The following is a 23252-nucleotide window of genomic DNA, read 5'->3' as shown; positions in this document are numbered from 1 at the left end:
GTACTTGATGCCAGCACAGCCTCCAGAATTTCTAAAGTCAGTTGCAAAACTCTCAAATTTTATGATATACTCTTCTGTGGATTGACTGTCATCAAATAGTGATCAGCCTTGTTGGATTCCAGCAAATTATCATTTTAGTAAGTTCTGAACAGAAATCATATTAGAATCTCTAACTCAGCTATTCAGGTCTGTTACACAGTTCTGAAAATGCTTCATTTCTAATTTTACTCCTTCTTGATCATAATAAAATGAAAGCCATACCTTGCTTCATCTTGAGTAGTGAACTGGCCCATGACCACATCTCCACTTCATTCTTCCAAATCCAAAAACACAGGTAGTTATTATTTGTGATCCTGCAGCATGACACAGCTATTTAATTTTAAAAAAACTACTGGGAGCTTTGCTTCTTGCTAGTAACAGAAATGACTTTTGTCTTTCTTTTCTGGAACTTTGATTGTCCAGAAACCAACAACCCACTGAGGAAGAATTCAGATCTTTTCTTGATACTTTTAATTTATTCAAACATCCTATGACATGTCCAGGACAGCTGGGACTTGAACCCAGATCCCCAGGTTCAAAGGTAAGGACAGTACCACTGCGTCATTGACCATTGTCTGAAAGTGGTTCTTTTCTAAATACAGATATTTTAAGATTTTTCAAGGAGTTGAAGTTTTGCCAAGAGAATTTCATTCCCTTTACTGCATAACCTGGAATCCAAATTGGTGATCATGACTGCAAACTGGGCTGCCCTCTCCAAAACTGTTTTGTGGGTTTTGAAGGAGACAGTGTGAGAAACCTTGGCACAATACATTTTATTGCTCATCATGAGGACTTCCAGCTTCTTGATGTTCTTCATTGGCAATTTCCCTGCATGGCAGCATGTGTTTGATCTTCTTGTTGCTGCTGCATCTAATGGGCAGCAATATCTGACCTTTAAACCATCTGTGCACTCTGTTGTCAATCCCTTATGCCAGTTATGTGCAATCTTCACATACCAATTTGACTGATGACAAACAAACTTCGTTTTGTGTTTCTTCACAATGTTAGGCTTGATAATCGGTCTTTGGACAGCCATGATACTTGTTAGCTGCTTGCTGGGCACCAGACGCAGAACAGCAGAACTTGATTCTTCTGTTTTATAATGTATGCAAAATAAAGAGCTCATTACTTTCCTCTAATTACATTTCAATCAAATGACTATTTCACAGCAGATGTAGATGTTTTTAAATCAATATGATTGTTATTAGAGCAGGTGGAAACTGAACCCAGACCTTCTGACCCAGATGTAGGGATTATATCATGCAAGAGCCATCAGAACATGGCTTTTTTTTAAAATCAACCTGTTCAGAATATGACACACCAGTGAAGCAGGGCATGTGAACCTGGGTCTCCTGGCTCAGAGGTAGAGATGCTACCACTGCACCCCTAGCACTTATCACTTAAATCTTTTTTTAAATTTAACCTATTTTTCGAATCAAATTGTTCAAAGATGTTATTATACATCTCTGAAGCAGGTGGGACTTGAACTTGGGCCCTGTGGTCCAGGGTAGGGACACTATCACTGCAGCACAGGAGGGCCCCTCAGATGACTAATGAGCACCTACTGCTCTTAATCAACTCTGGTGCCAATTTGTCTGTGCCTTAAAGGGACCTCTACTTCTAGATCTGACACCATAGAAGCATAATGTGGTGAACAGCAGAGACTTGCACAACTTGCTAAAGGTCATAGAGATAGACCCTCCAAACAACTGCCCAAAATTGGTATTTAGCCGATTTTTCTGATAAAATTCATTCCAATAACTCCTTAAAGTCACGACTGGTCAAATCCTGCCTTGATGTCAAGGCATAACTTTCACCTCATCTCTGAAATTCAGATCATTTGTCCACATTTAGATCAAGCTATAACAAGATTTGTAGCAGAGTGGCGCTGTCAGAAATCACATTGTTGGTGAAGAAGTCTCACTTGATAGCATAGCAGATAACAATTTCCAACATTTTGTAATCATAGAGTCATACAGCATGGAAGCAGGCCCTTCAGTCCAACCAATCAATGCCGACCATAATCCCAAAATAAACTAGTCCCACATGTCTGCACTTGGCCCGCAACTCTCCAAACATTTCCTATTCATGAACTTATCCAAATGGCTTTTAAATGTTGTAACTGTACCTGCATCCACCATTCCACACATGAACCCTTTGTATAAAAGAATTGCCCCATATGTCTTTTTAAAATCTTTCTCCTCTTATCTTAAAAATATGCCTCTTAGTCTTGAAAGCCCCCACCCGAGGGAAAAGATACTTGCCATCCACCTTATCTAGATCCCTCATGATATTATGAACCTCTATAAGGTCACCCCATAACCTCCTATGCTCCAGTGAAAAATGTCCCAGCCTCTCCCTATTACTTAAACTGTCCATTCCCGGCAACATCCTCACAAATTTCTTCAAGCCTTCTCCAGCTTAATAGTATCCTTCCTATAACAGGGCAACCAGAGCTGGTCACAATACTCCAGAAGAGGTCTCACCAAGGTCCTGTACAACCTCAACCTAACATCCCAACTTCTATACTCAAAGGTCTGAGCAATGAAGGCAAATGTGTTAAATACCTTCTTAATCACCCTAATTATGTGTGATGCAAACTTCAAATAATTACGTACCTGAATCCCTAGATCTCTTTGTTCTACCGTACTACCCAAAGCCTTACTTTTAATTATACAAGTCCTCACCTTGTTTGTTTTACCAAAAAGCACAACTTCACATTTATCCAAATTAAACTGAATCTGCTACTCTTCAGCCCATTGATCAAGGTCTCTTTATAATCTTAGATAGCGTTCTTCACTGTCCACTATACCACTAATCTTGGTGTCATCTGCAAAGTTACTGGCCATGCCTTCAATATTCTCATCTGAACTATTTACATAAATGAAAAACAAAAGTGGACGCAGCACCGCCGTGGAACATTGCTGGTCAATGACAGGAGACCAATAGCACTGTAACTGACCAGTTCAAATTTATCCTGATTTTGAAGACAGAGCTTAACTTTGATATCTTCCACTTTGCCAGGTAGACGGCAGTGTTGTAACTTAATGGAATAGCTTTGCTAGAGGTGCAGCTACTTCTAGGGCACAACATTCCAGCACTAAAATCAGGATGTTTCTGGGGTCATGGCTTTTACGACATCCAGTATGCCAAGCCACTTCATGAAATTGCATGAAGTGAATTGATAAGGTTAAGACTGGATTCAAAGGTGCCTTCTCAAAAGATGGCCATGCTGAGTCATCCATCTGGCATATTTGACAGCAACTGGTTGTGAATGCTTCAGCCTTGGATTTATATATCACGATGCTTTCAATACTCTATTGACATTCATAATTACAGCGTCCCTGGAACCTACCGGAATCCAAATTACGATTACTTATTGAGGTATGATTTACCATGTTTCCCTTACCATGATATTAAACTGAAAAGCCTACCATTCGTACCGATCCTTTAAAAATTATGTTTCATGTCTCCCACTGCTTATGAATCTTGTGCAGCTATTTTCAGTCATTTAGTTGAATTAGCAGAAATCTAGATGGTATTTCATTTAAAAACTCCAAAGATGTAATGACTGGATCATACACTCTTTATTCTCTATAAAATCAACTGTTAAGTTCAATTGTCTCTGGAAGTCTAGCAATCCGCAGAGGCAATGGTCTAGTGATCACTGGACTGTCAATCTAGAGACCAAAGTAATGTTCTGGTGACGCGTGTTCAAATCCTGCCATGGCAGACGGTAGAATATGAATTCAATTTTTAAAAAAATCTGGAACTAAGAGTCTAATGACGAACATGAATCCATTGCTGATTGTTTGGAAAAACCCATCTAGTTCACTAATGTCCTTTAGGGAAGGAAATTGCCACCGTTATTTGATCTGCCCTATGTGACTCCAGATCCACAGCAATGTGCTAGACTCTTAACTGCCTTCTGGGCTGTTTGGGATGGGCAATAAATTCTGCCCAGCCAGTGATGCCCTCATCCCATGAATATATAAAGAATTTTTTTAAAACTAGCTGAATCAAATTCCCAGCTGTTCCTTTGCAGTCAGCTGAACATGTAATCATGCCTTTTAATTTAATTGAATTTAATTTTATTGAACTCACTCGTTTATTTCAGAACAAACTAACTGAAAAAAATCAATTTTCTTGAATGAAAACACACCTTTCCCCATATGTTTATATTATTAGTTTGCACCATTGTGTCTTTCACAATTTTGCATCTGAAATCTGGATCACGTACACATAAAGTGTAGTAGCATAACAGCTATTGTAATAGAGTATAATCCGCTCTTGAATATTGATTTGCACTTGTACTTCAACATATCAAGAATGACCAACAGTGCTAATTTGGGGCCAAAGGTAGCACTTCTGCACAGGTAAGGGCAAAAAACCTCTCAGACCAATCAAACAGGACTATTCTAACATAAATGAATACTGCCGTAATATTTCATTATTGATGCGAAACAGGGGTGAGACAAATGTTGGGCTTGCCAGTAACATTTGTATCCTACTGAAAGAACAGAAGAAAATCCCAAAGATTACCTTCACTACTGTGATGCTCAGTCGTTGATTGGTTCTTTAAGAAATTCCATTGGATTCGTTATGTTCACTTTAACAAACCATTTAATCATCAATTTAATATTGCATTCATTAAAAAAAACTTCAACAATAAAACACGACTTCAGTGTTACACTGAGAAATGAATTTATGTTTTGAGCTAGAAAAGGGTTTGAACCTACAACCTTTTGAGTTCAGAGGCTCGAATGTTTCACAGCATCATACAATACAGAAATGGGCTCTTCGGCTGAACAAACCTTTATGTTCCACGCAAGCTTTCCCTTACTTCACTTCATTTTGTTTGGCCAATTGACCAAACATACCAATCTGTATATATTTTTCCTCTCATGGTGTATTTAATTTCCCATTAATATGCTTCCAATCATATATAAAAATGCTATGCAGTCATGAAGTAATTTTGAAATGTATTGACTGTTGTAATCTTGAAATTACCCAGTAAATGGTGAAAAAATATTCTGAAACAAAATATAAAATTTAGATCATGCCGTGAAACCAGTCATGGTGAGAAAAAAAATCCAAAATCACTTTTCAAAAGAAGGCCAAAGAATAAACTAGTTCGCAGCATGCACAAAAACAATTGGAGAACCTATTGTGCCATTTCGGCTCAAGATCTCTTTTAGAAGTTTTTTTTATATGTTGTAAATTGCAGAACTGATGGTAGCTGTTTATTTATCCAATGATAACATCACATTAGACATCCTACTTAAATGCAACATAACTTTGCATCAAAAACATTTCCAGCTACCTAAGATTCAATCATCAAACTTTTATCATAGCAGGGCATTGGAGAAGTGCATAAAAGAATTACTAGAATGAAACCAGAATTGAGGGGTTATATTCATTGGGAAAGGCTGAACCGACTGGGAGACATTTCTCTAAAATGGGTTATGAAAGGGTTTAATCAACTAAACACAGTGGGAGATAAGCTTCTACTTGCAGATGAGATCAGAACCACAAGCTTAAATATGTGTTACCAAATAATCCAACTGGGAACTCAGGATAAACATTGTCAAGTAAAACTTGCATTTATATAGTACCTTTCATAACTATTAATCTGCTTTAAAAGTGTGCATACAGTCAATGAAGTAATTTTGAAATGTACAGACTGTTGCAATCTAGAAATTACCCAGTAAATGGTGAGAATATGGAACTTGCTAGTACTTGAAATAGCTGAGACAAACATTGATGCATTCGAGCAAGTACATGAGGAAGAAAGGAGCGGAACAATACATTAACGAGTTCAAAAATCAACAGTGGAAGGAGGTTTATGTGAAGCTTAAACACACCAGATGGATCTATTGGATTGAATGATCAGTTTCTATGCTGTGAATATTTTGTAATGTTTGGGTCAATGGATGAATCAAGACCCATTACAAGTAGTAATGGAATGGGGTGCTGTAACAGCAAATTGCACTGTTTGATGACTTTATGAAAAGAGATTAGATCTTATGAGCATCTTTCACAATATTAAGAAAATGTAAACTTTACAAAGCAATATTATCAGTCAATAATATTAACAATAAACCTTAGGATTACATTGGATTTATTGTTTCAACAGATAAACTACTGACAGTAGTAGCCTTACAATATTAAGAAGTTCTTGTATAATGAAGCGAGGCTAAGCTAACATTTTATTTTAATTGGAAGTTGTTACTTTCTGTGAAATTCTGAAGTGTAACTACAATGCACGAACAAAAAAAACTTTTGAAATTTGCTCATATTCTAAATGAAATTTTGAAAGAAACTGCTGCATGTTTCTGTTTTGGTACAAGCAAGTAATTTCTTGAAGTTTAAAAAAAAAATTCTGCTATACTCCTAACATCACCATATTACATTAAGAGGATTAGGAAACACATTGCTTACAGTGTCTCAAGGTACTTTGTGACTTAATCAGCTTTACTGCCTTCCAGACTGTTCCCTTTGTAGCTACTGTTGACATTGCTACAGGAAATTTACCAAATGAAGACGACTAAACTTATTATTGTCACATCTTTGGTGATACAACTTGAATGTAAGAATGTGCTGTATGTCTTAAACTCACCGGAAATGAAAACATACAGTTACATTAAAAAGCAGACAAAATACTTGCAAAAGCAAAAAGTTACTTAATGTTACTTTTATGTTTATAGTTTTTGATTGATAAATAAACGTTATTGAAGATTTGTGATTGCACAGTTCCTTAATTATTCACAACTACGGGTGTGCATTTTAGACTTAACAGTTTAAAACAAAAGCAAGAAAACATGCTCCACCTATGTACTGTTTTAAAATTTAAATTAAAAAGGTTTTTCATTCAACCCTCTCAGCAGATTTATGAAATAAGTATTAACATCTCAAAAAACTTGAGCGTTAAGGAAATACAATTCTATTGTGATTGTTAAAATTAAGTTATATTTCTATTCTTCAACTCAGATTGACATATTTCACCTTTGACAGTTTTAAAAAGTTTAAGTCCACACAGACAATAAAATTGTTTTCTTATATAGAAAGGGGAAAAAAAAGCAAAAAAAAACCCCAGAAAACCCATGTGGGAAGCTTGAGAATCATTGGTTGAGACCTCTTTTGTCATAGCAGGTACAAGATGAAAGCCAATAAAGAACTGGGATTACCTGATTAAAATGCGGAATTTGTTCTTCACCTTCTTTCTGATCTTCTAGTTGATCTTCCTCTTCACTATCTGGTGGTTCATCCTTCACCTGCATTGCATCCTGTTCAAGAATGTCATTTGTTGCTTCACTTCCTCCAGAATTGATGCTGCTGCTACTTGCAGGTGCCTGATCTTCCTGCATGTCCTGTTGCTCACACAACTCTTCTTCAGTCTCTTCAGGGTGAATTGGAGGTTGCCGAGGAGATTCACTTGACTTGGAAAGCATCTATGGCAGACATTCACATGCATAAACAAAGCTATTAACACACAATCATAAATTAGAGCACAGCCAAATATAAAGGTTATTCTCATTAGTGCAAAGTAGACTTAGAGTAAACTAAATGGAAAAAATGTGAAAAATAATTTGCACTACTCAATAAATTGTTAGTGAGTAGGATATACAGTAAATTCATGATTCAAGTGCAGGGCAAAGTAATTAGAAGGGAAAGCATAAAACTGAATTTCAATAGATGGAAAATTGCTTTCTGTGCTGAGGTTTCTTTGAATCTATGATATTCTGCAAGCCATCGTGTGTTCAAATTGTTTAAATATTCAACAATGGGCATTTCTAACTAATTTTCCTTAGTCTTTTGACCAAGTTCTCTTCAGAATTTAACAAGTTTCGCTTTTAACTTTTCCAATTTAAGTCTATCTAAGTCATTGGAGAATTTAGCTTCTGGCATCTCTATTCAAACTAAGTTATCATTTTTGCAGTAATCATTTATCTCAAATTCCACGTGTTTTCATAAATCCCTCCTGTGTACTTTTTAAAATTGAAGTATTTGAAAAGTATTCATCAAAACATCCAAATACTTGGCTCAAAGAAATAGTCTCTCTAAACTCCAGGATTTGAATGCCGAATAATGTCTGATACTTTCAACCTAATGCTCAATGTGCATTGTACTGTTAGTTAACACCTTTTAGATAACATATTCTGACTACTCAGATGAACCTAAAATAATGAGATCACTTTTCATTCTTCTTATCGCCAGACAATATTGTACATTTAAATTTCCTCAAAGTACAATATCTCTGTCCAAGGAATTAGTTTGGTGAATATTCATTGCACTTCTTTTATGGTCAGCATACCTTTCGTTGGGAAGACTCCCAAAACTGCATACCATGCTCCAATCATGAAATTTCACAATATGGAAATTGGCTGTTTGCTTGCACACAGCATAAGTACACTCCAAAAGTAATTAATTAGTTTTGAACTGTTCAGGAATACCTTTTGCCTTCAGTAATAGAACAACAGGATTAGACAAGGGAGTGGAACTAAATGGATAACTCATTCAGAGCTTGCATAGGCATGATGGACTGAGTTTCTTCTGGCGTATAGCATTCAAAATCATGAAGACATGAAAAAGCTAATACATATTACTGGATGGTTCTTACAAGAATATATGTACGTATTAAGCTTGTTACGCAATTTGTCAATCTTCCCTTGTATCATAGCAACATTATGATAAAGCATATAAATCTTTGCCTAAAAAGAGCTAGACTGAAAAGTGGGAGTTTTACTCGTACATTTTAGATTCTCAGGGTGTTCGAGTTGCAAGTGGTCATTTATCAGTTTTTTTTTTGTTCTTTTACCTTAAGTTGGATTTGTTGTTGGTACTGTTTCTGTTTCTCCAAGAACTGTTGGTGTTGTTGCTGCATCACTAGCTGCTGCAAAGCCTGGGGACTCTGGGGTAGAGGAGCAGATTGGGTACGACTTAGCGGGCGGTGCCGAGGCAACTTGTTTACTGTTCGAAGATTGGTGGAAACTCTCTCACCCGTCACCAAAGGTGATTGTGCATGGAGAGGCACTGAGTAAGATAAGTTACAAGAGTATTATTGTTGATCCTTTCTATATTTTCACAAATGAACGATGTTCATGAACAACTCTAATATTCCAGGTACTAACTGATAAATTTACAATAAGTTTACCACTTCACTTTCCACATCAGAAATATAATCAGTCATTGCAACATGTTAAAATGAGTGAAGCATGACCACAAAACATGAAGAATAAATCATGCTCTTTTACAATTTATAATTTTATACAATATTACAAGTAATATCTGTGTATTGTTTCCTCACATACAGAACATGTAACAACAAAGGTGAAAGTCCAAAGTAATAAACATATTATTAGTTTCTTTTAATAAACCCAAATTAATTGCAGAGAATGAAAAACCTTAACTATATTTTAATTTTTTCTCACAACTAAAGCTCACAGAGGTGAATATGATAACTCAGTTGCATGTTTGGTGAATACATCACTTGTAATATATAGTTATTACCATTCATTAAACATTTTCAGTTAGATCAACTTTATTAAAACTTTAAAAACATAGGTTTATTTAGATAAGTGGATTTACTCAATAATTTTGGACTTGAACACTCAATCTTTGCATGTGACCTTTTAATCAGCAGATTTTTCTCTGAATACAAGTTTCATTAACAAGATGCAATGTTTACACTATTACATAGGAGTTTATTTAGAAGCAGTATTATAACCAAAAAGATTTTAATTTGGAATCGTGAATTAAGTTAACTACTGCAAACTCCTGTAAAACAAGGAAGCAGAGGGTAATACTGGAAGGATACTTGTCAGACAGGAGGCCTGCGAGTAGTGGAGTGCCTTAAAGGTCGGTGTTGGACCCATTACTGATTTTATCTATATGACTATATAATTTATTAGTTGGCATACACAATGCTTTATTAATGAATTGCTTGTACTCATGTTTGTTAATTTAATAATGGAGTATTGTCTTACCAGATTTACCCTTGTCCATCATCTGAAATAGCTCTACATACAAAAGATGCCAATTAGCACTGAGTTGAATTCAAAGTGGTAGTTGTCAGAGGGTCATCTGAACTATCACTTTAAAACTTCTCCCAGAGGAAAAAAAATTTTCCCCAAAAACAGAATTAATATTATAACTTTATATTATAATTTAATATTAAAACTCCTAATATTAAAACTCCCTCCAAAATTAAGGAAGGAATATAATTGAAACATGGGGCGGCACGGTGGCTCAGTGGTTTGCACTGCTGCCTCACAGCACCAGTGACCCGGATTCGATTCCAGCTCAGGCGACTGTCTGTGTGGAGTTTGCACGTTCTCCCAGTGTCTGTGTGGGTTTCCTCCAGGTACTCCGGTTTCCTCCCACAATCCAAAGATGGGCAGATCAGGTGAATTGGCCATGCTAAACTGTCCATAGTGTTAGGTGCATTAATTAGGGGTAAATAGGGGAATGGGTCTGGGTGGGTCGGTGTGGACTTGTTGGGTCAAAGGGCCTGTTTCCATACTGTAGGGAATCTAATCTAATTGATTGAATTAAAATTGAAAAGCAAAGATTTGATGTAGTTCATAATACTTATTTGTTTTTAGAGGGAGACACACAAGTAACTGTTCACTTACACTCTTTTGACCCAGGTATAAAAGAGTCTTTACTCCGGTCTAAGGCATTGTGCTCTCAGATACAACCCATGACCCCACCATGGAACACCAGGCTATTGTGTCCACAATGCTCACTAATATCATTTCATCTGATAATCTCAATGCCTCTAAATTCATAGTCCCCCTAAGCATGTGCAGCCCACTTCTACTTCAATCCCATAATCCACACACAGGACTGCCTGGGCGGACCCATTGTTTCTGCTTGTTCCTGCCTCACAGAACTCATCTCTTTTTACCTTGATTTGATTTTTTTCTCCCCTTGTTGTGACTCTTCCAACTTACATCCACCATTCTTCAAACACTTTCAGTTTCAGAATTTCTAGTTTGAGGCTCAAGCTGCCTCCTCCTTACCATGGATATGTAATTCCTTTTCACAACCACTCCTCATCAGGATAGTCTCTGTTTTTTTGCATAAAAAAGGCCTGGACTGTCCCCATTCACCACCACTCTTTTTTTTGCCTGACCTAGCTTGTCCTTACTTTGAACAAGTTTTCCTTTAACTCCTCCCACTTTTTTCAGGTGAAAGGGGTGGCCATGGGCACCTGCATGGGCTCCTTTTATGCCTGTCTCATTGTGGACTATGTCTACCGTTCCATGTTTAAATCATATTCCGGCCCCACTCACAACTCTTTCTCCGGTACGTCGATGACATCATTATTGCTACTTCCCTCTCTCGTCCAGAATTGAAAACTTTTATCAATTTTGCTTCCAATTTTCCACCCTGGTGGATCACCTGGTCCATCTTTGACTTCTCCTTTCCCTTCCTCAATATCTCCATTTCTGGGGATAGGATGGCCACTGATATCCACTACAAACACATCAACTTACCCAGTTCCTTTGCTTCTTGTGAAGGCTCTATTCCATTCTCCCAGTTTCTTGTCTCAATCACATCAGTTCTGATGGTGTAACTTCTATAAGGAAGCCTCCGAAATGTCCACCTTTTTCTTCAACCAAGTATTCCCCACCACCATGGTTGACAGGTACCTTAGCCGTGTTTGACCCATCTCCCGCACTTCAGCCCTCAACCCCTTTCTTCCCTCCCACAGTGCTAGTGGTCCCCCACCTTTTTATCTATTTCTTTGTCTGTCCAATTGTTTTTCTGTCCCTCTGGGCTCTATCTCCATCTATCGTTTACTCCTTCCCCACTTTCCCAACCACTTCTTTAGGATATACACCTATCTTTTCCTAGCTACAAACACTTCTGAGTAAGGGCCATTAGACCCAAAATGTTGACTTTGACTTCTCTCCACAGATGCTGCCAGACCTGCTGAGCTTTTCCAGTAATTTCTGTTGGATTCGGTTTCTGATTTACAGCATCTGCAGTTCTATGGTTTTCTGCAAAGCAGTTTAATACCACTCTGAATAAATTCTCAAAATGCAGGTACTCACTTCAACAAAAAAAAGGGCAAAACCTTATTGGTCCGAATATAACAAAATATTTAAATGATAACAGTAATACAGAGAATTTATCTACTTGCAACATTGCTCATTAATAAATAAATGGGAAATATACTTCTGTAAAATCAATTCTTCACTTCACAGATTCTTAGATTATTCTGCATTGATTATCCTATCAGATCTGTGAAGCCATGCTTCAAAAATCTTGTCACTCATAAAAGAATTACAAATGTCATAAACCATTCAAATGACAGTCATAAACCTGACTATCAATTTGGGACTTGTCTCTCTCAAGTTATTGCTTTTTAATAAATTTTCTGATACACTGTGAAGGCTTTAGTAAAAACTATTCACCAGCTATCAAAGCATTTTGCTGACGAGCTTGCTCGAGAAGCAGCACGTGTTGAAGAAGCGAGGGGTGGCTGTGAGCGTTGGTTTCTCCTTCAACTGCCGTTGTGGGCAAACCTGATGGTAGCGAGGTGGTACTCACGAACTTCCCTGTTAAGGCACCACCCTGACGCAAAGACTGAATAGCTTGCCTTTCTGCTTCTTGTTGGGCTGACATCTTTTGTGATGCCTATAAATAGTAAAAAAAAGGCATTACAGGTTGTTCTGCTATAACACATGTTTTGTTCATGCGAATTCGCTATAACGCAATTGATGAATTGGTGACACTGTTTCATGTGAACTTTTAAACCATATATTGGTTATAATATGATTCCGGCTCCATTGGTTTAAATAGTGCTGCTATTATGCAATTTTTTAACAACATGGGATTGCACGAGAACAAAACTACTGCATTATAGCAGAACTGACTGTATTCATCAAACAAAAACAAATGAAATTCTTTAACAGATCTTGCATCTCTCTCCCTTGAAGAATGAAAACAAAATTAAAACCAGAATAAAATCTGCAGATTAAAACAGGAAAGCCAACAACCAAACCTTTCGAAATTGGAATGGCCTATTTGACAATTAAGTGTATCTAGTCTAATCCTCTGTACACACACCACAAATGGAGAAACAACATAAAAATCTAGCATTAAAAGAATATGCCAATCATTGTACTTAGCTGAAGTGCAGGGGTTGAATTATAAAAAAAAATTAGCTATTTTTATACACAGTATTTCACTACCACACATTTTAAGAAACAGTGAATGCTCTATTCTGACAAGCTCTCAAAACAATTTGATCAAAAAGCCAAGTACCTCCAAATGAAATGGATCATTTAAAAATAGATCTACAATGTTTGCAATGTGCTTTTCTCCCCACAATTACTTGGTTGAGATGTCTTCTCATATACTTTAAGATTCTTTGGACTGGTTCCCATTGTGTAGTTTTAACATCAGTCTTATGAAGCAAGAGGCAAAGGTACCACAGAAACACACAAATGGAGCTAAGACCGATTTTATTGGCATGATTTGCCACCAAACCATGTTCGGTATCATTCAAAAATCACTGTTTAATTGTAAATTCAGGTCCTACAATAGCAGTTCTGTTCAATTAAAAATTAAACAATGAGACATGAACTAAGTGAGATCATTTTTAATTACTGAAGTGCACCCACTGAGTTATTATTCCATAAAATAAAAGTGTCTACTTACATTGATCTGTGCATTGGATACTGTGACTGTAGCTGGGAGCCCAAGGGAAATGTTAGGTAGTGAAGGAGATGTATAGAGACTCAGCTGACTTGCTGATCCATCAGCGTTCACTGCTTTGTGATGTGGATGCATATGCTGTGAATTTTAAAAAAAATGCTTTAGATGGTGTTTATTGAGGCGCTGACTTCACCAAATGCTATTCTTTCTCCAACTGGATTTGATATTGTTTTTGATATAAATCAGCTGCACATGCTGCAAAAGAACAAAACATGATGATTGTATTCTACGAATAAATACATCTTTCTCAACTTACATCAACAATTCACTGCCATATTTAGCAAGACTTGGGTTTGACTATTGGTATGATGGTGACAACATTCATTGTGGACATGAGGACATTTGAAAGCTATCGTTAATGGGTATTAACAGGAACTTACTGGGTTTCTTTACCCAAAAGAAAGTTCAATTGAATTTTGAATATTTAGTGCAGAAATAATCCAAAGATGGTGCAGGTTAGGTGAACTGGCCATGCTAAATTGCCCATGGTGTTCCGGGATATGTAGGCGCATTAATCAGGGGTTCTATGTTCAAATAGTTTATTTTGCTTATAATACTAGTTTATAACTTCAGTACAAATGTGGAGCAATAACCAATAGCTAAACTTCTCTGACATGGTTCAAACAATGTACATTTTTAACTTAGAAAGATATGGAATTAATGATGAATGAAAAAGTCACATTGGGTCAATGATAACAAATACAGTATTGATAAGTGGCTTTCAAGAGTTCTATGATTTTAAATGTTTAATTTGTATCTGAATCATTCAAAATACTAATAATGACTTTTTTAAAACAAATTTGCTTAATCAATTCAACACACACATCTGAACAAGTTTGTTTGAGGGCTGAATTTCTGAAGTGGTTTATATTTTAAGATGTAATTAATTTGATCTTAAAGATCATATGCCTCGTAAGTTCCTCACTGGCTAGATCAAATACTAACCCTTCAAACTTACTCCTGCAATGGATAATCTGAATTTAATCCTTAAAGTTACTGAAGTGCAGAGTGAAAGCTTCTGCTGCTTGAAATTCAGTCTAACCAATGAGATATGCTTACCATCTAATTCATAGTTAAGTTGAACTTTTAAAATGCATTAAACTAAAGAGTCAGAAAGTTAACAACATCATGCCATCATACAAAACATTTCTGAGTCTCACCAAATTTGTAAAGGGCAAGAACTGTTTGGGACAATTCACTTACTCATGATGATTGCAGTTGAGGAATTACATAAAACCTAACTTTCAGATTCCTGCTTTCAAATGCAGAAACTCAAATTACATTATTCACCTAATCTGGATCTATGGGTGCTGTTGCTTGCATTCAGAATATAACCATATTTTTAAAAGACATGGCAGCCTTTCACTGGAGACAATGGCTATTCCAAGTCGAATGATCTCACAAATCACATTTAAATAGACTTCTTACACTTGATATTTTTAAACAAATCTTTTAAAACAAGAGAAACTAATATTCACTAACAGTGATCTTCTTCTGACCACAAGAACTCGTAGTGTTAGGTACATACAGAGATAAGACAATTCAAGCAATCTGATCAACTGCTTAGATATAAGTACCCAAGTTATTCTCTACACCTTGGTTCAATATACAGTAACAATGTTACACTGATCAACATTGCGCAGATTAGATTATGCTGTCAAAATATGTCTCCCATGTCAAATTATTAGATACTGTGGGAAAAGGGATTATTAGTCGGCAGCCTCCAACTGTAGAGCAGCAGACATCCGATACAGAGATAATTGCATTTTCATATTTTAACCTCAAGAAGGATTTTGCAGAAAGTGAACAATCTTTATTATGCACACACGCACTCAAGTTTGCACAAACAAACACAGGCACACTTAATTCTGTTTCTATCAATTCAGTATTCCTTTTCAGGAACAATAAAGCTACCAGCTACAAAATTTTGGTAAGACCTCGACATATTTCTTTCTTATTCAGCACTTTAAGCCCTTGCAGTAAAACAAAACTTCATAAATACTTAATAATAAAAAGCCACAGCACAATTTTTATTCTGGATATCAGAGCGAATCATTTTTAATTGGAATGTATGCTGACATGCCTTGCATTTCAGGAAGCTTCCTTCATGTTCTAAAAGTTTTTACTTTCAGTAGCCTCAAGGTTAACTTATTTGTAAACAGCACAAGAGTAACTGAGCTGAACATTCTAACAGTTTAGCCTAACAGGTAAAGGTAGCAAGCTTAAATAATATGAAATATGCTTATCTGATTATAATCAAATTTACTACTGAGTACTTCACTTGCCAAAATCAAACATAATCTAAAAAAAACTTAAGAAAATAAATTACTGATTAAAATTTTAAATTCATATTTTATGTTTTGTGATTGTGCATTAAGGCTGTTTTTAGGAGAGGGGTGCAATTGACAACAGTTAATTTTGAGTCAAGGTTATATAGCATTCAAGTAGTTTACTCAGAACTAATAATGTCATAAGTGACTTAGGAACAATAACCCATAGTAAATTAAACAGAAAGCTTTCTGCATGCTTGCTTTATTTTCAGTGTTTTCAGTAAATATCAAACATCGACACAATTAAACTACTCAAACTTAAGAGGAAGTGTGAAATATATACTGCTCTGAAGTGGGCTAGCACATTGTCAAACTCAGCCTAGACTGAAAAATAAGCTTTGCAAGTTCAGTTTTGTCATTCCAAACCCAGTTTCTACCGGTCTCTATCCCAAAGCATACAACTTGCAGCAAACCGAAAAAAATACACTGTTGAAATTGTCATTGACTTCTGTGGCTGGGTTTAAAGTACATTGGTGAGGCAAAATGAAGCTTTCCTTAAACCACTGCTTGCAAATTATTTTAAATAAAATCTGTAGCTTGTTGCAAGATAATCTATAATATTTGCTATTTTTCACTGCAATCTTCAAGACTGAATTTTATGTGACTCTGTATCTATTATCATCTTACAATCCAAGAGCGGACTCTCAAATTATTTTCAATTTATGCACTTATATATTGCAACGTTAACTAAAACACCAACATACGAAATGAATGCCTGCAGACTTTACAACAACTTAAAAAAAAAGCTAGTTATGACATGTTTAGAAATAAGTGGTTTCAAGATTTAATGGTAGGTACAAGTTATTACCTCAGAATGAATATTGGGTACAGAGCCAGTTGTTCCATTCTCAGCAGGAATATTGTTTGAACTGTTCGGAGAACTAGGACCAGAACCAGGTGCACTGTTACAAACTGAGGAAACTGAAATAATCAAAACAAAGAAACAAGCATGAAGGAAGCAGTAGCCTCATTATACTCTTACCAAATGCTCAAGACCAAGAAGCATAGGTTAAAACTCACTATCAAAACAAGCAATGGTTACACATTCATTCAAGGAATAGTTTGCCATTTTTTAATTTCAAAAGGTGAAAGAGCTTCAATGACTCACTGGTCAGGTTTATTTTGACTTCTACACTTTCCAACTAGTAAATTTCCACCCATTTACATTAATGGGTGGAAAGTTACTGGGTGGCAAGTGCAGGCAGAAAATCATACGTACAATATTATCGTTTTAACAACCATCATGGATATGGTAACTAGTTTTTCTTGGTTTTATCTAATTTGAGAATTACATTAAAATTGATACTGTAGTAGGTTGTGTAGCTTTATTCACAAAATGAAATTTCTTGGGTATTTAATAATTTCAAGCAGCAGGTTTTTCAGAGGACATTATTCAAAACCTGAACTTGTCCAAGACTCCTGTGTAGATAGAAGAATAAAATAATTTTGTGGCAACAGGACAACACGCACTTTTTTTAACAAAAAACGACAAATATAAAATATTTTTTCTGAAAACACTTAAACTACATGGACTATTGCCATTATAATAATTTGAGTACAAACTTCCTCTCTACAATGCTACAACATTCATATTTAATATGGAAAGAATAATGGTACCCATTGCTGCTAGGCACCAAGTTATACAACGGAATTTAAAAGCTTTAAGACTGAAACTCGTTTGGTCTTACAAAACTTAAGCATTGCTGAAACAAAAAACAACTTTGTTTTTTACATTCACCAGAACAAAACACAGGAACACCAATTCAAAGGGAAACCAATATTTATACTGCATGAGAAGAAAGTGTTGATTAGTTAGCAAGTGGACTTGGATTTGCCGAGAACTTCCCACTGAAGAATTGACTCATTAATGCTATTAGGCGAAAGTGAGTACTGCAGATGCTGGAGATTAGAGTCAAGAGTGTGGTGCTGGAAAAGCACAGCAGGCCTGGCAGCATCCGAGGACCAGGAACATTGGTGTTTCAGGCTTTTTCCTGCTCCTCATTAATGCTATTGACTGTGAACTGGTGGCTTTGCTTAAATTTTAAGCTGGGTAGGTTGATTTGGATTGATAAAGACATCGCCTGAAAAATTTACCAGTGAATCAATGTCATCAATCTTACTGATCTGAAATGGGTGTAGTGCGTGTCAATGCTATTTTTATGTGCAAAGAACAGCATCGTGTTTTCATATAAATAGCTTCAAGGATAAGGAAGTGTGGCACTCTGCAAGCCCAACTGACAATCTTTAATTTGTTGTCAGTGTAACTCTTTGCACACTCAACATTCTGCAGTCGTCTACAATTGGTTTTTGTATAGATTTGGTATCCTTGTCAATTTCCTGGGTAAGTGCAGAACAAAAAGCTTTGACCAAATGTGTTGTTTTTCAGCATTACTCAATATTAATCAAGCAGAGGTACAACTCTTGCTGCCTGGATTTATTTGTTCCCTTCTATAAAACTGTTTTGCTTCCATCGATTCTAGTGAGCCTTTGTATTCATTACTTTAGTTACATAGATGGTCCATGTCTGGAATGAGCTGCCAGAGAAAGTGGCGGAGGCTAGTACTATCGCAACAGTGCAACAGGTAGGACTAGATTGGGTTGGGATATCTGGTCGGCATGTTCGAATTGGACCAAAGGGTCTGTTTCCATGCTGTACATCTCTACGACTCTATTCATGATCTTCCAAAAGGAAACGTCTACTTTTAACATTTTGAAGGAAAAGGATCAAGACTAATGGAGGGATGTGAGTCAGGCCAAGCTACCTAGACATGCTGCACCACAAGCTGGCACTTTATCTGCTCAGAAGTGCATATCTCTCTTTAATAGACAATCATTGCCCTAAGGCTTGCTCCCTTTGGAGACCATGATAGTAGATGGCACGAATTTAAATATGAATATCTGATTTACCATCAAATCATTGAGCAAATAGTTTTGCCACAGTATATCGTGTTTCTATTAGTATAAATGAGAAAAGACACCTCAACAAAGAAAATTTAATTAACTTCAGACAGGGTGCTGCTGGAAAAGCACAGCAGGTCAGGAGCAGGAAAATTGAAGTTTCGGGCAAAAGTCCTTTTTCAGGAATGAGGCTGGGAGTCTCTGGGGTAGAGAGATAAATGGGAGGGAGACTGGACGCCTTCTCGCAAAGCGCTTTAAGGAACATCTCCGGGATGCCTGCATCAATCAACACCACTGATCCCTAGCCGAACATTTCAACTTCCTTTCCCACTCTGCCGAGGATATGCAGGTCTGGGGCCTCCTCCACCGCCACTCCCTCGCTGCCCCATGCCTGGAGGAAGAACGACTCATCTTCCACCTCCGAACACTTCAACCCCAGGGCATCAATGTGGATTTCACCAGTTTCCTCATTTCTCCTCCCCCACTTTACACCAATTCCAACCTGCAGGTCAGCACCATCCTCATTACCTGTCCTACCTGCCAATGTTCCTTCCCATCTATCTGCTCCACCCTCCTCTCCGACCTATCACCTTCATCCCCACCTCAATCCACCTATTGTACTCTTAGCTACCTTCTCCCCAGCCTCACCCCCCCTCCCATTTATCTCTCCACCCTGGAGGGTCCCAGCCTCATTCCTGATGAAGGGCTTTTGCCCGAAACATTGATTTTTCTGCTCCATGGATGCTGCCTGACCTGCTGTGCTTTTCCAGCACCACTCTAATCTTGACTCTGATCTCCAGTATCTGCAGTCCTCACTTTCACCTTCTGACAGAACAAGCCAACATACAAAGAAACGTTGCAATAATGATCTTGTACTGATCATTATGGCATATTAAATCTGGGTCAGAAGAGAGTCAGATACAGAGCAGTGACAAAACTACTCCAAGGCCATATACTAATAATGTACATCATATAACTGTCACAACCAACAAGACAAGCCATATATGATTTTGTGAGGTGCTGCAAATCTAAACTAAAATAGTGTTGAGTGCCAGAGACAGAAACCCTCCTCAAAATCAATTCACAAAGTTGCTCTTCCATTCTCTCGCAATACAGAAAGTGGAATGTTGGACTGCTCTTCCAACAGACTGAAGACTAATTTTTGTAAATTAATTTCCTTCTCCTGCATTGTTTTCAGTCATTTCTTTGCCTTCCCTGCCTCCAGCCACACAAATGGCTACAAATGGTTCAGAAAGTTTTTAGGATTTTCCAAAGCTAATGAAAAAGAATTTCATCCTACTTGGTCATTATGCTGTGTTACGTCAAATTATTCAACTTTCAATTATATTTACACTATTTATATGGTCCCTACACCTATACAGATCTATATCTATAGCAGTGAGTAATTTTGCAGACAGTTAGGCTTGGGAACATGACAAGTTTGTGAAACTTGAACTAGCTGTTAACCAGTTAGAACGAACTTACATGGCCTGATTGTATTCAGGTTGTATTAACAGCAAAAACTGAATTAAATCTAAAAATGATAAAATTAAAAATCTGAGCTTCAAAACATAGATACGACACAATATCATGCACTGAGCAACATATTAATGAACGAAATATCAAGTCATGCATCACAGTATATTGGTAAGTTTTCAATACATTTAAATTATTCAATAAAAGAAATGCAAGAATTAGTTTTTGGAACTGCACAAAGGACGGAGAATTGTTATATTTATAAAATAAAGATCTGTTGCTTAATACAGGTTTTTCTGCTATAACATGGTGGTTCTGTTCTCATGCAAACCCGAGTTAAAATTTAAACTAAGGGGGCTGGAATCGCGTTATAACAAAACACACTTCAAAAGTTCACACTTTAGAAATAGTGCCCCAAATCATGAATCGCATTATAGCGAATTTGCATTATTGAAACGTGCGTTGTACGAAAACTGCTTGTACTTTTCAAGAATTGACTTTGCATTATTTGCACAGAATTCTAGAAGTCAGTTGTGACCAGACTTGAAACATCAACTCTATTTCTCTCCATAGATGCTGCCAGATCTAGTGAATTTCTCCAGCATTGTGTTTGCTTCAGATTTACAGCACTCGTACATTTTGCTTTTAGTTACTTGTGTGAGACTCTGAGAGAAACTGAGGACTGCAGATGCTGGCGATCAGAGTTGAAAAGTGTGGGGGTGGAAATGTACAGCAGGTCAGGCAGCATCCAAGGAGGAGGAGAGTCGATGTTTCGGGAATAAGCCCTTCATCAGAAGCCTTCCTGATGAAGAGCTCATGCCCGAAACATTGACTCTCCTGCTCCTTGGAGACTGCCAGATTTGTTGTACTTTTCAGTGCCACACTTTTTGACTGTGACTCTCTGAAGCCTAAAAGTTTGCTCAGTGTGCGCTTGAGCCATATAGACTTGGAATATTCAAATTTGATCATGTTTTCCTTAGATGAGGGTGGAATAAATCATCCACTTCTGATGATTACATTTCTGATTGCTCCCCTGTAATTTCTGAGGTTTGCTTCTATGGATACAGACAAGGAGAGGATTGCTTTTTTTCTTGGGTACTCAGCAGTAAAATCATGTTGTGGTACATATATCTTGGATGAAACAATGATGATCCTTTGGCACCTGTGAAACTATCCTGCAGCAGTCATTTATAACTTTAAATGGGAAAGATGGCTATTTTAGCTTTTCATTTAAAACCAATTTTAGCAGCATACACAATACGATGGCAGAAAAAATTACTACTGGATCGGGTTTAATTTAGCTTTGGATTATAAATAGTTGCCGGATGATGCATCACACACTGTATTCAATTCTGCAAACTTACCTGTGATTTCTATAGCTCTCTTCTTGAATGTGCTAATTATTGTGCCATCTTTTCTCCTCAATAATGGGCTGCTTCTCCTCTCAGCCACCTTCTGTTTTAATCTGGAACGTACCTTCAAATTGGGTTCAGAAGCTGTGTACATTATTTCAAGAAAAAAAATTAAAACTTTGCTCTGAAAAAGTTTTTTTTTGCCTTAATAAGCAAGCACAAAGTGTTTAACATTAATTGGAATGAAGGGGGGATGAAGGCTTACTAAATGATCATTAATTGAATGACATCAGATTATTGGCTCAAAAAAATCTGCTTTCCTCATGAGGTATAAATTCTTGCTAGCACGCTCGTTTTCAGACCAGAACACATTTAAATGAATACAGTTAATAATTAGTTCACCACTTCTGGAGAACAGTTAAATTTGTTGTACCGTTGCATAAAAAATTAAGCATACAGATCTACTGACTTCTGCTCATTGACATCAATTGCAAAATTGTCACAAATTTATAATTATTTTTACACAGTATTAGATTTGATTCAACATTAAAAAACCACAAACTTGAAAATACTGACGTGTCATTTTCATGAATACTGTGCTATTTACCTTGATGAAATATTGAAAACAAACAAAAAATTCATTCAAAACAACAATGCACATGGGAAAAGCTATTCTCCAGTGTCAGTCATGGGTTACTCAGTAGAGCATTAAAAAAAAGTGGTAAAATTTAGATTTGTACCCTTGTTTACATCAAAAGACCTTTCTGATATTTTTAATTATAAAGCATCTCATATAAATTAATGCAAAGCAATTTAAAAACCTGAAGGATAGCACAATGTAGCCAAAATTATTTCAAAACTGGACTCATTTGTGGGTGTGATTAAATAAGAAGAAAATATTCATTTTTCAGCTTGAAATCAACATGGATGTGGACAACTAACAAGTGATAATAAATTTTGTGTATTATCGATTACAAAATTAAATACTGCTTTGAGTAAATAATTGCACAGCTTATATCACTACACATGTTCACAAGTTACCCACCTGGTTCATTAATGTCCCTTAGGGAAGAAAATCTACCATCCTTTACCTGGTCTGGCAAATACATGACTCCAGGCCCACAACAATGGGGCTGACTCTTAACTGTTTTCTGAAATGGCCTAGAGAGCCAATCAATTCAAGGACAATTTGAGATGGGCAACAAATATCTCATGAACAATGTCTACAACCCAGATAAGAATAAAAAAAATTGCACGTTCTACCTTATTGTGAGAAAGTAAATGCTCAACAAATCGTACATAAAAAGCACTTGCACATACACATTATTTGCTGTAACCTACAAGATCACAGACTGAGATATAGTATGCAAAATCATACTGATCAGATCTTTCCTAATTTGAATGGACACAATAGGCCAAATGAATT

The 23252-nt window shown here is 36.7% G+C and overlaps 1 protein-coding gene and 1 pseudogene across 8 annotated transcripts in view; both read right to left on the bottom strand.

Annotated features, from left to right (window-relative positions):
* hdac5 (histone deacetylase 5) overlaps positions 1-23252 on the bottom strand; it is a 376118-nt gene that overhangs the window by 103094 nt on the left and 249772 nt on the right. For all 8 annotated transcript variants that reach the window (XM_060848955.1, XM_060848956.1, XM_060848954.1 and 5 more), the window contains 6 exons: positions 21839-21970; positions 16909-17021; positions 13714-13848; positions 12465-12687; positions 8858-9072; positions 7227-7490 (listed from right to left, as the gene is read on the bottom strand). In XM_060848955.1, coding sequence (XP_060704938.1) covers positions 7227-7490; positions 8858-9072; positions 12465-12687; positions 13714-13848; positions 16909-17021; positions 21839-21970 — 1082 coding nt within the window. The remainder of the gene's footprint in view (positions 1-7226; positions 7491-8857; positions 9073-12464; positions 12688-13713; positions 13849-16908; positions 17022-21838; positions 21971-23252) is intronic.
* LOC132830730 (large ribosomal subunit protein eL32-like) lies at positions 647-1075 on the bottom strand (annotated as a pseudogene).

This window comes from Hemiscyllium ocellatum, chromosome 32, assembly GCF_020745735.1.
Source record: "Hemiscyllium ocellatum isolate sHemOce1 chromosome 32, sHemOce1.pat.X.cur, whole genome shotgun sequence".
NCBI classification, from domain to species: Eukaryota; Metazoa; Chordata; class Chondrichthyes; order Orectolobiformes; family Hemiscylliidae; genus Hemiscyllium; species Hemiscyllium ocellatum.
The sequence above is the reverse complement of the archived record's forward strand: the minus strand, read 5'-3'. Positions and strand labels throughout refer to the sequence as shown.